The following is a 12558-nucleotide window of genomic DNA, read 5'->3' on the forward strand; positions in this document are numbered from 1 at the left end:
GCTTAGTCTTGGACTATCTTTTAGTGGAGGACATCTGGGGCGACACACAAAAACGGAAGAACAGGCAGCAGCCTATACTGATGTCTGAGCAATGTTGGCTGCCATCTCTTAGCTCCTCTAGTGTCCTCAATCTCTCAGTCCTGCAGACAACCCATAGGTCTCAGCAACTGGGATGGTGACAAGCAGGAGAGATGGGGAGCAAGATGCTTCCAGGACACAGCCTGACACCCCTTTTGTAGAACTGTGCGATCTTTTATAGAGAAAAGTATCTCCACAAACTCAGCTGAGTTTCAGCCACACAGAAACCCCTCCTCCTAACCCCCCCCCCCCCCCCACCTCCCGACCCTCAGGCCTCCTCACACCCAGCTGCACACAAACACACACGCTCTTGCCAGGCAGGCAGCAGCCTGGAAAAATGCAGGTGAGTCAGAAAACAGGCATGCAGACAGGCCCCTGGGCTGGGCAGTAGATTAGGGCTGGGATGTCTGAGGAGGACCTGTGGAGTTTAAGGGACCACTCGAGGATGCTCAGGAACCAGAGGAGATGGGAGTTTCCCATCCCTGCGGCTCATCCCTAACACTGTGCCATTGTGAGTCATTCCTGAAGAGAAAAGGGAAGCTAACAGCCTGGGAGGCAGGGGTGGGCCGGGATGCCGAGGACAAGGGCAGGTGAGGACATAGGCACTGTGTAGCCCAGGGCACGGGTGACAGCAATAGCCACAGCAGCAGAACATGGCTGGATGCCAGAAGCCACCCAGAGGACATGCTTCCTTCCAGAAGTCTCCACCCACTGCCTCCCTGAAGCATAGCGGCCAGGGCTCAAGGCCCTGTTATAGCTAGCCTGGTCACACTGAGTCTCTGGCTCCCACCCACCTCCATGCTGGTCATCCAGCCCCAGGCCCAGAGAGAAGTATTTAGAAGGAGGAGCCAGAAGAATTGGTCTGTGGAATACCTAAGGGCCAGGTCCCAACTCTTCTTCGCTCATCCCAGACAGGCCCCACCCACTGGCTCTCTGCCACAGTCCTGGCACTCACCAGGTTCCCTCTTGATAGGCCTGGCTGGAAGCCTGGGGGCAGCAACTGGGACTCTGCGCTTGGCATTCTGTTCCTTCCAGTATTCCCGCCAGTGCCGCAGCTGCGAGTGGATGAAGCGCCACATGAGCCAGGCCTGGACAACACACACCAGCAGCAGCATGCCGAGCCTGCCGACAGGGAGAGATGGTGCTGAGGGTGAGGTTCAGATCGCCAGCCTGCAGAAGGAGGTGTGGGGGAGCTCCTGTGGCCTGCTCACCTCACCGCCACCAGGAAGGCTGTGTGCTTGGGCCCATCTCTGCTCCAGCACACTTCAGCAATGTGAGGTGAAGGCCCCCCAGGGGATGGGAGGATGGTGCCACTGCATACTCACCCCCACAGTCATACTCAGCCTATACCTATAGATCCACAGCTGTACCTCTCCCATATGCATGGCCCATAGGGAGGACAATATGAGCTCTACAGATATTGGTAACATGCAAATGAACTAAATTATGGGAGTGCCGAAATAATCCTCTCCTAGCATGTCACAGACCAGTGGAACAACCCCAGACAGACTGCTTGCACTCTAATGCCTATAGCTTCATGGATCATTAGCACATCACATCCTGGCTGCCTGGAGCAAGGAGCAAAGCCATGGAGCAAGACATGGACGACAAAGCTCCAAAGTCTCATGAGGGTGTCACGATCAACCTAGCCTGGATGAGAACTGTCCTCTGCATCATGATGTGCTGAACAAGAGTGAGGTGTCCGCATTGCATTTGGACGGGGGTCCTTCCTCACTGCGGTCTGAGCCCAACAAAGCTGAGAAGTGAAGAATGTCCAATGGGAGTAGGAGACAGACTTGCTCCTAAACGTCACTGTGTGGGAGCTTCATGGCTCCTCTCTTCCCTGACCTTCTGGGAAGATGTGCCATGTTCGAGAGGTGCCTGGCAGTGCTCAGAGAACCCCGATTCACCACCTCAGGCTTCTACCAACTCACCTACAAGGCAAGGTGTTAAAGTTCCCTTTCTCAGGGTCAAACACCTGGTTTTCCACCCGAGCCAATCCGAAGCCGATGGCCAACACAGCGAGAGTGAGGATGAAGAGGCGTGTGCCCCCAAACACAGCAGCCCAGGCATTAAACCTGCTCACGGTGGGCAGGGGGGGGGGGGCAGAAAAGGAACGTCAGCTTTAAGAGCCCTCAAGGAACCTAGACCCTCTTCTCCAGAAGTAACCCAGGGAATCAAACAGGACCCAGGAAGGTGAGATTTCCAGTTGTGGAACATGAATAAGCATAGGGTGCTGCCTGCACAGAGCAGGGGGCAGCTGACACCCAAAGCAGGAGCCTCCCACCATTGATACCTCAGGAGATGCCCAGGTCTCACCCCTGAGGTCTCTGGAGAGGCCAGCACCCAGCAAGCCCACTTACAGCCTCTCGTTGTTCTCATCTGCGAAGTAGAAGAGTCGGGCCATGTGGAAAAGGAACTCAGTGGAGTATTGCAGCAGCAGCAAGATCAGGCCCAGGCGACTCAGGCTGGGGAGAAAGAGGAGCCTCAGTGTCCCTGCAGGATACCTCAGCGCAGAAGCACTGGCCCACTGTGGCTCAGGCTGCTCCCTGTGCCTGTGCCTGGGTTCTGTTTTCCACTTCTTGGAGGCTGGGGGCATGCATGAGGACCATGCCTTATCCTTTGTGAGAGTCGAGCCATTAAACCTTCAGGGAGTTTCCTGGACTGACTCGTCAGCCCTTGACCTGTTTCATCTAGGTGAGTACCCTTGCTTGTCCCCACAGTGAACCTGACTCATGCATGTCATGGTATCTGGCACCTTCCATTCTCACAGTGGGGCCCTGGACAAGGTTGCTGAGCTTTGTGGGTACATCTATGAAGATTTCCTGCTGTCTGACTTCCCACAATCGGAGGCAGCAGGAAGCTCTCACCCTGTGTGGTGCTCAACACACACTGCTAGGGAGCAAGGCAGTCACCATATCCCCTCTGCTGTGAGCATTCAACATCAGAAAACAGCTGGAACAGCTGCCCTTGGCCTCCAGAGACAGGAAGCCAGAGCTTGAGATCTGGTGGACTTCAACACACACACACACACACACACACACACACACACACACACACACACGCTCGCAGGCACACTATTCACCCATGTCAGTCATTTTCATAGGAGGCCTGTTGTGAGTCTTTCAGAAACAAGGCCCCAGGACATCTGGGCACCATAGTAAAAGCTCTCAAAGGATAGCCTACATACAGTTTGGGTTCGATTCTGTAAAAAAGCTCATGGCAAGCCCAGTTACCAATGGCCATAGCTCATTCGTCAATATGCTGTCCATAAGAGATACTCCAGCTCCCACGCAGGGACTCTTCCTACTTCTAGAACAACTATCCAGCCAACTGCTGTCTATTTCATTACAAGCCAAACTGAAATGAACTCTAGAGCTATATGCTCCAACAGCATTTGGACACCATGGGGGAGGAGCCTAGTCTGTGGCTGCAGAGCCACAGTTCAAAGGACAGCTTCACTGGAAGTCTTCCTTGGCTCTGCCTCAGGCTGAGGCAGCTAACGCTCTGGGTTCTCATGGCTCATGGTGCATTAGTGCATCACACCTGTCTTTCCTGTAACTTTCTATCCAGGAGGGGAATGCGCTCCTGGGGAAAAGAGAATCTTCTACCAAGTTCTGTATCCCACAGTCTCAGCATGGTACTCCACAAACAGTTGGTATCAACTGAATGCCTGCTAACTGAGAGATCATGTGGACAGACCCGGGGGCATGAAAGGTCAAGGAAAATGGGGTTGGCTCCGCTCTCACTCACTTCAAGAGGTATGCCCCAGCGATGTGAAGCAGGTACAGGCAAATGTACTGCAGCTGGCGGGGGATTTCTTCCTGGAAGAGAGAGAGGCAGAGAGTGCACATGCTCATTCTCTAAATGAATAAGCTGGGGACCGAGGGGACATGTATGTGGAACAGGAACGGGCCAGGTCTCCCTACCCCCACAGTCCCATGTCACCTCAGAGCCCCATACACTGGGCTAGGGACAGGAAGGGTGAAGCAAGAGCTTCAAGCCTGGTGCCAGAAGGCAGGTCTGGGTTGGGAAAGAAAGAACTGGAAGAGGGTTGTCAGCATTACCCCAAGGAAAACTACAAAAAGGGCTGGGGCTGGCAAGATCTCCTCTGTCCAGTATCTAGATTGGGTTCAATTTTGCCAATGGCCACACATCTGGGGGAGGAGTCAAGAACCCAACACTGTTCTCTTTGGCGGTCTGTGTGGTACTCCCGCAAGAGCTAACTCCATCATTAGCCAACACATCATGCTTCCAGAGAAAGGGGAAGGCGGAGTTGCGCATGGGGAGGGGCAGGGGAGGGGGGACATGAACAGGAGGGCTGTAGGGGAGGGGCAGGAGAAGAAGGGAGTGCTCACCTTCCGCACCTTCTGGAAGTAAAGCTCAGGTAGTGAGTGCAGCCAGTAGGCCAGCTGGCACAAGTAGAAGAACTTCACCTGGAAGCTGGAGATGAGGGGGGTGAACAACACACGGGACCAAGAACATCCCATGGCACTTGCCAAGAGCACAAGGAAAGGCCTAAGCCAAGGTTGTGAGTGACCAGCAGGATGAGGAATGAGGGAGCAAGGGAGGGAGGCAGGCAGAGACCACCACACCCACAGCACCATGTATAAGGCCACTTAAAGGCCCACAGTAAGTCCACGGGAGGAACCAGTAGTGACCAAACCCAGTTCTTCAACTCAGAGAAGAGCTGAGGAGGAGGCCGATTATAGCACACGGTGCGTGGACATGGCAACCACTGAAGGCAACAACAGAGAGGCGCTAGGTTTTTTAGCTCCACACCCTTTGCTGTTGTTTCTCTGAGAAGCCTTAGGGACACAGGGTGGCCTCCAGAGGGAGACAGGCCCAGGTCGCAGCAGAATCACAAACAGGAATGTGAGTATGAATTAAAAGATGTGCTATGAACTCATGAGGTCTTTAATGAGACACAAAGCCAGAGACCCTGACAGAGAGTTCTGTCTGCAGCTGTTGCATGCAGACTAGGTACCTTTATGGATGGAGCTAAGACAGACCTACTGCTCGCAACCCCATGCTCTACAGGTCCAGGTCATGACCTGGTCTTCGATGGCCTTAATGAGTCACACAAATACTCACGAGAGGTACACATGCGGGTAATCTTCCCAGAGGCTTCTCAGGTTTGTTAAGTATCCTTCCTATGGTGGGCAAGAGGAGAAAGCATTTAGAGATGTGACCATGTACCTGTTGGGGCCTGTGACTCGTCCAGGGATCAGGGATGCACCTGGCCTCCATCAACTCCCACAAGGAACAAACCGCTCTTGGAAACAAAGGACCCCAGTATGTAGGACCCGCTGGTACTTGTCCAACTGAGAAGGGACAAGCCATGCTCTGGGGCCTGGCGACCTGTGTCTGGAGATGGGCCTGACAGTAGCTACATCTACTGAAACAGCTCGGGAGTTTCCCAGTCTCCCCAGGCCAATCTGTGAAGTGAAATACTAACTGTATAGAGTTACTGCTGGAAATAAATGTGAGTTTATGTGACACTCTCTGGTGTGGTATCTGCCATATACACACTCGGGAACTGTTTCCATAATGAAGTATTAAATACACTAGAATTACAATACCCACTGCAGACTGAAGCTTTTCACATCACTGTGATGGTTAATATTGACAGAGGTTCTAGAATCACCTACAAGACAAACCGCTGCTCATATCCACGAGGTAGTTTCTAAATTAGGCTAAGGAGGGAAGACTCATACTCTGGGTGTCACTGCCATGTGGGCTGGGGTCCCAGGCAGGATAAAAGGGAGAAAGAAAGGGAGCTGAGTATCAACCAGTGTTCATCGTGCTCTGCTTCCAAACTAGGTACCACTGCGACCCTGACTTCCCTGGATGATAGACGATAAGCTATGAGATCATAAACCCTTCCCTCCCAAAGTCGCTTCTGGTTATGATGTTTTATCACAGCAATAGAAATTCTAAGACATCCCCTCAGCCAAAGACCTACAGCATTCCTAAAGACAGGCAAGACAAAACTTTATAACATAAGATTACAAGACACAGGAGAAAAGAGTCCACACCCAGCACAAGTTCAATAAGAACGTGAGTTGATGGAGTAACGAGTGAATAACGATAAGTGCTTTCAACAGCTCCTCTCTGAAGAAGAGGGAAAACAAGAGAAATGGAGAAGCAGATAGGAAAGCTCTCCTGAGATGAGGTTTGTCCAGTAGCCCAGCTGCATTCTGAGCTGGAGAATGAGAACGTCTACAGAGCTAGGGACATCACTCAAAGCTACGGTTCCTAGAGCCATAAGCCATGTTTCCAAGCAGGGCTGACCCACCGGTCCTCAAGTCACTAACACCCTCTCACCTACACCACGCACTCTGAGTACCATCCACAGTCCCGAAGCTACATCCCCGGGCCTCCAGGAGCACAGTGAGCTAGGTGACCTAAGAGACATGGCCAGTCAGATACCCGTACCAGTGTAGACACGGTAGCTTAGATTGGAAGGAGGTCTTACCCTAACCCTTGCCATCTCAATTATAATCTCTGCTCATCTTTACCTCTCTTTTGCCTCAGTCACACACAGTGAGGCACAGAGGTATGGGGCTCTGGGGACTCCAGGCTCTGGGCACTGGGAGGGGGTGTGTGTGGTAGCAATGAGCTTCGACATACCCACCCCACTGCTCTCTGTCTCACTCCCTTTATACCACTCACACAGGTGACACCTGATGAGCCACACTGCCTCATTCCAGGAAACCCTGAAGGGTGAGATGGCCCCTTCCTAGAGGAAGCAGCTAGGTATTTAACAATTAGAGTGGGACTTCCTGGACTAGGTGTTAGTGTGTGTGTGTGTGTGGGGGGGGTGCATTTCTACCAAAAAGGTAAGCCAGGATCTGTGGCACCCCAGAGACCTGAGGCCTGGATGGGCTTGTGTGTTTAAACAGGAACTGCTTGAATGGCCTCTTCACTTAGGAGACAGAGAGGTCAGGACTTTTGAAGCCAACAAGCCAAAAAAGCTCCTCAGAAAAATGCTGCCTGCTTGCAAATGTCCAGTCCGCTGGGACAGGAGGAGGTGGAGCCAAGAGTCAAAGGAGAAATGACTCACAGTCTGCGAGCAGCCCTTTCCAGCCCTGTCTAGGCAGCTGTCTGAGGGAGGATAAAGGGAGGCTGGGGCTGGCTGCCTCCAGTTCAGGCATGCCAAGGCATCTGAGTTCTGGGGTCGCGGGCTGGCGACAAGCAAGCAATGTAACCCCTTCCAGCCCAAACCAGGGCCTCGGCAGGTGGCTGGGGGTGCAGGGGGGAGGCCCACTTTGTTCTCTTCTGATTCTTGACGTCTATCCATGCGAGGCCTCAGCCTGCTGGAACAATTCTTCCTGTTTCCTTAGCAGCCTTCCTTTCTGGTGTTCCAACAAGAACCACAAAACTAGCAGAATTTAGTAGACATAACACAGCCAGCTGCCACCTAGTCTCAGAAATCCTCAGTGTCATCTGTCTTAGCGTGTGTCAGGGACGGCATGGAGGTGCAGCCGTGAGTGAGCATGGTGCCTGCTAGCGGCAGCTCGAGTCAGACACACAGAACACACGCACGAATCAGTAGAAACACCAGCAATAGGCATGGTGTGGAAAATGCAAACGGGGAGGGGGTGCTCTGAGGAGCTGACACTTAGGAGAAGGATGGATGGCAGGAAAGGACTGGCCATACGATGCCTGTGGACAGATGACTCCAGCAAAGGAAGCGGCCGGCAGAACTGGAGGGGTAGTTTGAGCATGGAGTGAAAGAGTCCATGCTGACGTCACCAGCAAGGTTCCAGGACCCAGGTCACCCCAGCAAGGAGGAGAAAACAACTTCACAGCAGCTGTGAGGGGAACTTATTTTAAGTAGGAGAACACATGAATTAGCTCATGCTTTAAAGAGATCCATCTGGAGGGAGAGGTTAATGGGCTGAGGGGAGGGCCCAGAATGGAAGCGCACTCCCCAGAAAAGGAAGAAATCAGCAGTGTAGGCAAATGGCGGAGGGGGCCTGGGTTCTGCATCCTTTACATTAATGACAGCTGGAGGCAGAGGAGCTTCCCTGTGAGGCTGTCCTCTGAACTGAACGAAAAGAGCATCTCTGACCCCCAACTAGGGATGCCAGGGGCATACGACCAACATCTGACCTGAGTGAGGAGTGATCCATGTAGAAAAGCAGTGTTGAGAATCTCAGAATTTTGAAGGTAGAGCAGGCGGGATCTGCTGACTTGGGGAGGGGAAGGAAAGAGAAGAATCCTGACAGATTTCCATTGCAACAGAGAACTCTGATTTGAAAACCAGGTGTTTCTGCTCCCTTTACAAAATGACTTCTCCTATTCTTCAGCGTCTTTCCTCCCAGGCAGATGGTTGGGACGGAGGAGGTGAGTGCGGGAGTCAAACCAGGAGCCTGTGTGGTTCCCTGGTCTCCGTGGCTCGTGGCTCGCTGAGCACGTTAAATGGGGAATGGGCTCTCCACAAGATGAAAGACCCGGGAATTTCTCAGGAAGACTCTGAGTCTGGTCACAGCTGGGACAGTGAGGGTGCAGGGGCAGAAAGGCTTCAGAGATGAGGCAATGCTCCCCCCAAAACTGTCCATTGTCTGGTATTCTGAGGCCCCTTTGCACCTAAGGCCTCTAAGAGGTGGGCATGAACTCAAGGTCAGGCAGCTGGGAGAGGCCCAAGGTCCTTCGGGTGCACTGGGTCTGTCCCCTGAGGTTAGGAATGTGGGAGCCCCCCTCTGAGAGGACTGAAGTCTTTGGTCTCTCATTTAAAATCCCTAGTGTGCGGCTCAGAAAAAGTGTTCTGAGATGCACTGATAACAGGAATCAAAGCAACACACAACAGGGAGTCCATGCTGTCAGTCTGCGTTCAGCTCTGGAGATGGGATCCCTTAGGATGGGAGGGCCATCTCTGTCAGGGAGAGCAGAGCCGAGGCAGCAGAGCAGCGAAGACTCTCTGAGGTCAGAGAGCTGATGACATTTCCAAATCCCAGGCCTGGATTTCTGCTGGGACCTGGTTATAGACAAAAGCTGCTCCAGAAGAGAATGGCAGCTTACAGGACAGTAAAGCAGGCAGGGTCTCCTTAGAGTGAGCCCTGAATGACAGTCCAGAGTCCCTGTCGGAAGGAATTTTTTTTCTCTATCAAAGGTTCGATGTGCAGAAGGGGAACACTGGCCTTTGTTAATTGATTAGACCTGAAGTACACCCCCCAAAAACTCGTGTATTTACAGCTTGGTTTCTGGTACAATGCTCAGGGCTGTGGCTTTGTTGAAGTGACTGGATAATGTAGCATCGATTGTGGTACTGTGGGGTGGTGGTAGAAACGAGGTGGTGGGGCCTAGCTGGAGGAAGTAGGTCACTGGGATATGCCCCTGAAGTGGGTACAATGACCCCGGTTCCTCCCTCTCTGTGTCTCTCTTCCTGTCCACTGTGAGGTGAGCCACATGGTTCCACGTAATCCATACAGTGGTTCACTTTTCCTCAGGCTCAAAGCAGTGGCCTCAGAGACCACAAAGGGAGAGCCCTGAAACCGGGAGCCAGCATGAGTCTTCCCTCCTTTCAGTGGTTTGTCTCAGGTGTTCCGCCAGAGCCACACAAACAGAGCCAGGCCTCCAAATGCAAGCCATGCTTCCATGCTTGCCATTGTGGAAGTACGTGGCTGCGGACGCACTGGAAAAACTAACTTGGGACCTGTAATTCAACAGCAGGGGTATTGCGTGAATAAGAATTTATTGTGGGTGGAGAATGTAGCTCCTGGGAAGAGCATTTACCTAACATGTACAAGGCCCAGTACTGTAGGGAAATTACCTTGTGAGACACTGTTTGAAAGCAGGGCTGATAAAACAATACAGAGCCATGTGGTATCATGTAACATGGGTAAAAACTGTAAAAAGTGCTTACTTTTGTAAAAGGTGACGTCATTCAGTGGCATCTATACTAATTAATCTAGCCACTCCCTACAGTACCAGGAGGATGCAAAAACGAGTTCCTAGCTCATTTTCTTCCCTTTAAGGCCCTGACAACCATTTCATCAGCAATGAAGAGCATGCCTGGTGGCTTGACTTTCATTCACTCTTCAGCAGTCACGAGGACTACTCACCGTTACCAACACGTAGAGGCACCATACCACGGAGCTGAGATGAAAGACCAGCAGCTGTCCAGATTCATTGAACTTGCTGTGTTTGACCTTGGAGAGATGAAGCCGTTTGCTGATTTTCTAAAGAAGAAAGAAAACTCCACACGTCAATACATAAGCATGCAGATATCCAGCAGATTATACACATGAGCATACAGATACCCAGATTACACACTGCCATGTTTCCCCTTTACAAAAGAGTTAGTAGTTCAAACTCCTTATAACCCAAGCTATTCGGCACATGCCTACTGCATGCCTATGGTGCTGAGTTTCGGGTTAGCACTTTGAGAAAGCAGTAGGTATTAAGGCTGTTAGTGTCTACAAAAAGAAAACACCTTCCAGTCATGCTGTGTTTGAAAGACCCCGAGAATATGCTCATGGTGTCTTTCAGACGGCTTCCTCCCTTAGGAACTAAAGAAATCTTGCATGTGAACTAAAGAAATCCGAGAGAGAGGACAGAAACAGTAGTGAAGGAGTCTAGACTCTGGACTGAGGGGCCAAGTTAGGAGGCAGAGCGAATGGGAGCTGTGGTTTCCTTCAAGGTAAGGCTCACCACCCTAACAGACCTCCCGGCTTCTGACCACAAAATCCAAACTCGTCACTTACGTCTAAGATGTACTCTTGGACCACAGCGTGTAAGATGATGGTGATGAAGATGTAGAACAAGATGGTGACCAGGTCCTTTGGGCCATAGTGGTAGTGGACTGTCTCGCTGTCTGTGGGGTGAAAAGGATCTTGTCAGCATCCCCCAGAGGAGGAGATGCTCTGAGACCCCAAAGGGGAAAGAGACTGAAAACACACCACTCTCTCAGTGCTCCCATCTGCTACACCCAGGTTCAGAAGAAAGCTTCTGCCCCAGCATCCTGCCCTATCTCTGGACTTGGTCCTTGGGACACACCCATGGGGAGGGCCACGGAGAACCAAGTCCATATCGTGGTTGGAGCAGTGGCAGAAGGGAGCTGTGGCCCATCCCTGCTCCGCCATGTACCTCTGGGTAAATGACTAACCTCTCTGGGCCTCAATTTCCTCCCCTAGGCCATAGTTCTGTCCTTCCTATGTCACTGTGAGGCACCTCTGTCTATAAGGTCTCTTTCGGTACCTCAGGTTTCTATATCTGAAGTAAAGATAAGAAGAGTTCCTGTAACACGCGGCATTATAAAAAAATAGATGAATTCAGGGTAAGTACTGTGGGAAGAATCTGACAACCTGCCTGAATTTAGAGTCGCCATGGAAGCATACTTCTGGATCCATCTCTGAAAGTATTCCCAGAAATGTTTAACTGAAGAGGGACGACCTTCCCTGTATGTGGATGGGCACCACCCCAAGGAACTGAAGAGAAGAAGAGAGGGGGCTGAGCCTATGCCTCTGTTTCCTAACTGTGGATAAAATGTAACCAGCTGTAGCAAACTTGTACCATGCACTCTCCGCCATGGTAGACTGTACTCTCTCACTGTGAACTTAAGTAGACCCTCTCTTCTTTTGTTTTTGTTTTTGTTTTTGTTTTTCGAGACAGGGTTTCTCTGTGTAGCTTTGCTCCTTTCCTGGAACTCGCTTTGTAGCCCAGGCTGGCCTCGAACTCACAGAGATCCGCCTGGCTCTGCCTTCTGAGTGCTGGGATTAAAGGCTTGCGCCACCACCACCAGAAACTCCCTCTTCTTTAACCCGCTTTCATCAGATACTTTGTTATTGTATTGAAAAAAGTACTTCATACCGTAAGAGTGTGGCACATTGTGTGCTTGCCGGCCAGTGTGTGTGTGTGTGGGGGGGGGGCGGCGTTTGGTACATATTTGCTATTACTTGTGCTGCGGGGCTACTGGGAGGATTAAATGAGACAAGGTCTATAGCATAGCACCTAAACTCACACCCGGCTTCTAGCAAATGGTGGATTATTATATAAAATTCTTAAATCAGGCAGAATTGTTTGTTTGTACAGATAGGGTCTTATTATGTAGACTTCTACCTTGTGGCAATCCTCTTGCCTCAGCCTCCTGACCAGAACTCAGTGCTGCCATGCCAGCTGAGAAAGGACAGCTTATAGCCTTGCTCCAGTGAGCAGGCATAGGGTTGTAGGAGGCTGGCTAGCACATGCCTGCCAGGGGCTCCAGCTCTGTGCCTGCCCTCCCCTGCAGACGTGCTGGCTGCCCTTCCAGCTGTACAGCTGAGCCTGAGTCACACACATATGAGTCATCTCTGCTGGGATGCATTTACCAGAAGGTAGGCCAGGGTCAGTTTGTTTCACGGTGGCCAGAGAAAGAAGCAATGCTGAACTGGGTCACTATGGGAGTTCCTGCTAACTCCTCCAGCCACACTGGACTGAGGGAATGTGACAGAGGGCAGAGTCTAGGACAGAGACAAGATCTAGAAATCTCACACT

General features: G+C 51.6%; 1 protein-coding gene across 1 annotated transcript in view; it reads right to left on the reverse strand.

Moving 5' to 3' along the window:
• Positions 1–12558, reverse strand: part of Tram2 (translocation associated membrane protein 2) — a 69301-nt gene that overhangs the window by 1007 nt on the left and 55736 nt on the right. The window contains exons 3-10 of the mRNA XM_036168508.1: positions 10791–10900; positions 10149–10265; positions 5173–5231; positions 4437–4521; positions 3832–3902; positions 2442–2546; positions 2013–2156; positions 1034–1200 (exon numbers count right to left, since the gene is read on the reverse strand). Coding sequence (XP_036024401.1) covers positions 1034–1200; positions 2013–2156; positions 2442–2546; positions 3832–3902; positions 4437–4521; positions 5173–5231; positions 10149–10265; positions 10791–10900 — 858 coding nt within the window. The remainder of the gene's footprint in view (positions 1–1033; positions 1201–2012; positions 2157–2441; positions 2547–3831; positions 3903–4436; positions 4522–5172; positions 5232–10148; positions 10266–10790; positions 10901–12558) is intronic.

Source organism: Onychomys torridus, chromosome 18 (genome assembly GCF_903995425.1).
Source record: "Onychomys torridus chromosome 18, mOncTor1.1, whole genome shotgun sequence".
In the NCBI taxonomy this organism is placed as follows: Eukaryota; Metazoa; Chordata; class Mammalia; order Rodentia; family Cricetidae; genus Onychomys; species Onychomys torridus.